General features: G+C 35.7%; 1 protein-coding gene across 2 annotated transcripts in view; it reads right to left on the bottom strand.

Annotated features, from left to right (window-relative positions):
* LOC106878670 (NSFL1 cofactor p47) overlaps window positions 1-2,489 on the bottom strand; it is a 28,998-nt gene extending 26,509 nt beyond the window's left edge. For both annotated transcript variants that reach the window (XM_052968121.1, XM_052968122.1), the window contains exon 1: window positions 2,335-2,489. In XM_052968121.1, the coding sequence (XP_052824081.1) occupies window positions 2,335-2,439 (105 nt within the window). In that variant the 5' untranslated portion in view covers window positions 2,440-2,489. The remainder of the gene's footprint in view (window positions 1-2,334) is intronic.
* Between the last annotated feature and the right edge of the window lie 954 nt (window positions 2,490-3,443).

The following is a 3,443-nucleotide window of genomic DNA, read 5'->3' as shown; positions in this document are numbered from 1 at the left end:
TTTATAAAGAAAACATTCAAAAGAGACATCTCAAGAATTTAATCACTACTACCATCCACAACGGGTCACTTTCAGGGCACTTGACCATTTAACATCCTACTACTATCATGGCACTCCCTTCTTCTTCCCTACTAAGAATTCACAACGACCTCGAACCCACAAGAGTAAACATGAGAGACAGAAACAGGCAGAAACAAGGAAAATGTCCCTTGTATTTGAATACTATGCAAATATTCTTTTAAGAAAATTTTCTTTTAATTTTACAAAATTTAATTGTTTTCTATAATTAGAGTTGAAAAAGTCTCAATGACTGAAACCGGTACTGAAATGTTTTTTATAAAATTATTTTAGCATTTTCTACCTTGACTTTTTTTCCATATATATATATATATATATATATATATATATATATATATATATATATATATACATACATAAGAATTATAGAAGAAATTAAGCACAATATAAAACCATAAAGGTAAAATTTAATTGTCACTAATTGTGACAGAGGACTGGCGAACTAGATGGCTGCACCAGGCTCCAATCTGATCTGGCAGAGTTTCTACAGCTGGATGCCCTTCCTAATGCCAACCACTCCTAGAAAGTAGTGGGTGCTTTTATGTGTCACCAGCACGAGGGCCAGTCAGGCGGTACTGGTAAGGGCCATGCTCAAAATGGTGTTTTTAACGTGCCACCTGCACAGGAGCCAATGAAATTTTGAATTTAATTCATGGACCCCTAGTACAACCTGGGGTCCGTGGAGTACAGGTTGGGAACCACTGGTCTAAACTATGAAGGACTTCAGGGATCATCTAGCGTACAACAATGGAAGTGTAGAGTGCTTCAAAAAGAAATGGGGTGTTGTGGGGGTTATGACTAGGCCTACAATGTCTATTTGGGTGGTATTTGGACTAAGGAAAATTAGTAGTGCAGTAGTTTACAAGAGAAATAGGACAGAAGTGAAAGTAAAATCGTATTTAGATTACGACTGTATAATGCGGTTATATACTGATTTCAAAGGCTGGCACAGGGCCAGCAATTTCAGGGCAGGGAGTAAGCCGATTACATTGATTTCGGTGTTCAACTGGTTACATATTTTATCGATTCCGAAAGGTTGAAAGGTAAAGTCGACTTCGGCGTCGTTTGAACTCACAACCTAAAGACGGACAAAATGCCGCTAAGCATTTTGCCCGACGTGCTAACGTTTCTACCAGTTCACCGCTTTATATGTGAGAAATATTGAAACTTAGAACGAAAAATATTCTGCAATTAGAAAACAAAACAGTTGCTGCAAGGTTGAGGTGGTTACACTGGCACCCAAATAAGTGAGATGGTTGTGTAGACAAGAGTAAACAAACGTGCTACTGTGTTCGTTATAAGAACCGAAACATTCCCTATTAATATCACTGCGGTTTGGAAGCGATGCTTTCGGAAGGTAACGCAAATCGTTACGATCTCCAGTCGACAGCTGATATGAAAAATAATACACAACACTACGACAAAACCTCGCTATTAAAAAAACCCAAGTACGTAGTAATTAAAATAGTTTTTTTGTTCTTTTTTAATTCATTTATGATTAATTTATTTACTCTTGGTTTAATATAATGCTTTCACTGTTGAATACATTACATTAATTTGTTTTTCCTTGAGAAGCAGACTGAATATTTTGTTGAAATATCTACAATCAAACAGTATCTATGTTGTCTTTCTCTGCTTTATAAATGACGGCTTTTGTCTAATGAATTTTTTTAACCAATTGGTGTTTTTTCTGGATCTCAGACATACTCACACGGACACACACAATATATATATATATATATATATATATACATACATACATATATATATATATATGAAATTTGAGAGAGATTGAATGATTGATTAATTGGTTCGATATGATAATTCATTTCCATTCTACTTTTGGTAAAGTACTCAGTCCAGTACTGGTCTTACCTTAGTCGCCTCTCGATTAGTAACACTATATACACACAGATGAACACACAAAATACAACCTATGTGTGGATATATATAAACACACACATATAAACGTATAACCTACACACACACACACACATATATATATATATATATGTATATATATATATATATATATATATATATATATATATATATATATATATATATATATATATATATATATATATATATATATAGAAGAGAGAGAGAGAGAGGTATAAACATACCCCCTACACACACATTCATACATTTAGACAATAGAAGATACGTTGGAATGAAAATTATTTAAAAACAAAAGATATTATCCATATAATACTTCAATGTTTGTACGGTATATATAAAAAAATATGTAAATACTTCTAAATCCCATGATGAAGACTCAAGGAAAAATTTGGCTCGATCTCTGTCTACTTCAGTGACTTTAATAAATTGTTCCACCAAAGATTCCTGACCGGGATCCATGTTGAATTTATGTCGCAGAAGCAGAAGAGCTCTCTAATCTTGCTGACTCATTTCGTACGAGTTATCTACCCTTCAGTTAAGAAGTGAAAGTAAAATCTATGAGGAGAATGCAATTATATAATAGTTATAAAGGTTGGCGTAAGGCCAATAATTTCGAGAAAGGGAGAAATTCGATTACGTCGTCCTTAGAGCTCAACTGGAGCTTATTTTATCGACTCCGAATAGATGAAAACCAAAGTAGATCTCGGGAAATGTGAACTCCGAACGTAAAAGCGGATGAAATGCTGCTAAGCAATTTGCCCAGGGTGCTAACATTTTTCTCAGTTCGCTGCCTTGATGCGGTTATATAATGATTTCAAATGTTGGCACAAGGCCAGCAATTTTGGGGGAGGTGGTAAGTCGATTACATCGACCCTAGTGTTCAAATGGTGCTTATTTTATCGAAAGTCGACTTTGGAGGAATTTGAACCCTCATGGTTCAAAGGTGGTCGAAATGTCGCTAGGCGTTTTGCCCAGCATGCTAACGATTCGGTAAATTTTCAGATTAACACCCGCACGATCTTCACTAGGGTGTTAGGATTAGGGTTTTAGGGTCAGGGTTAGGGTAATTTACCAACGATTCTGCCAGCTCGCCGCCCTAACGTAGTTATATATTAATCTTTTATCTTGTTTGTCATTGGACTTCGGCCATGGTGGGGCACTGTCTTGAAAGGTTTTAGTTAACCAATCGACCCCAAGTATTTTTTTTTTTTTTTAAAGCCTGTTACTTTTTCTATCGGTTTCTTTTGCGCAACTGCTAAGTTACACGAATAGCATACACCGGTTGTCAAAAGGTGGGTGGGGGGCTAACACAAACACAGAGACACATTTTTTCTTTTATTTGTTTCACTCATTTGACTGCGGCCATACTAGAGTACCACCTTTAATCGAACAAATCGACCCAGGACTTATTCTTTGTAAGCCTAGTACTTATTCTATCGGTCTCTATTACCGAACCGCTAAGT

This window comes from Octopus bimaculoides, chromosome 5 (assembly GCF_001194135.2).
Source record: "Octopus bimaculoides isolate UCB-OBI-ISO-001 chromosome 5, ASM119413v2, whole genome shotgun sequence".
In the NCBI taxonomy this organism is placed as follows: Eukaryota; Metazoa; Mollusca; class Cephalopoda; order Octopoda; family Octopodidae; genus Octopus; species Octopus bimaculoides.
The sequence above is the reverse complement of the archived record's forward strand: the minus strand, read 5'-3'. Positions and strand labels throughout refer to the sequence as shown.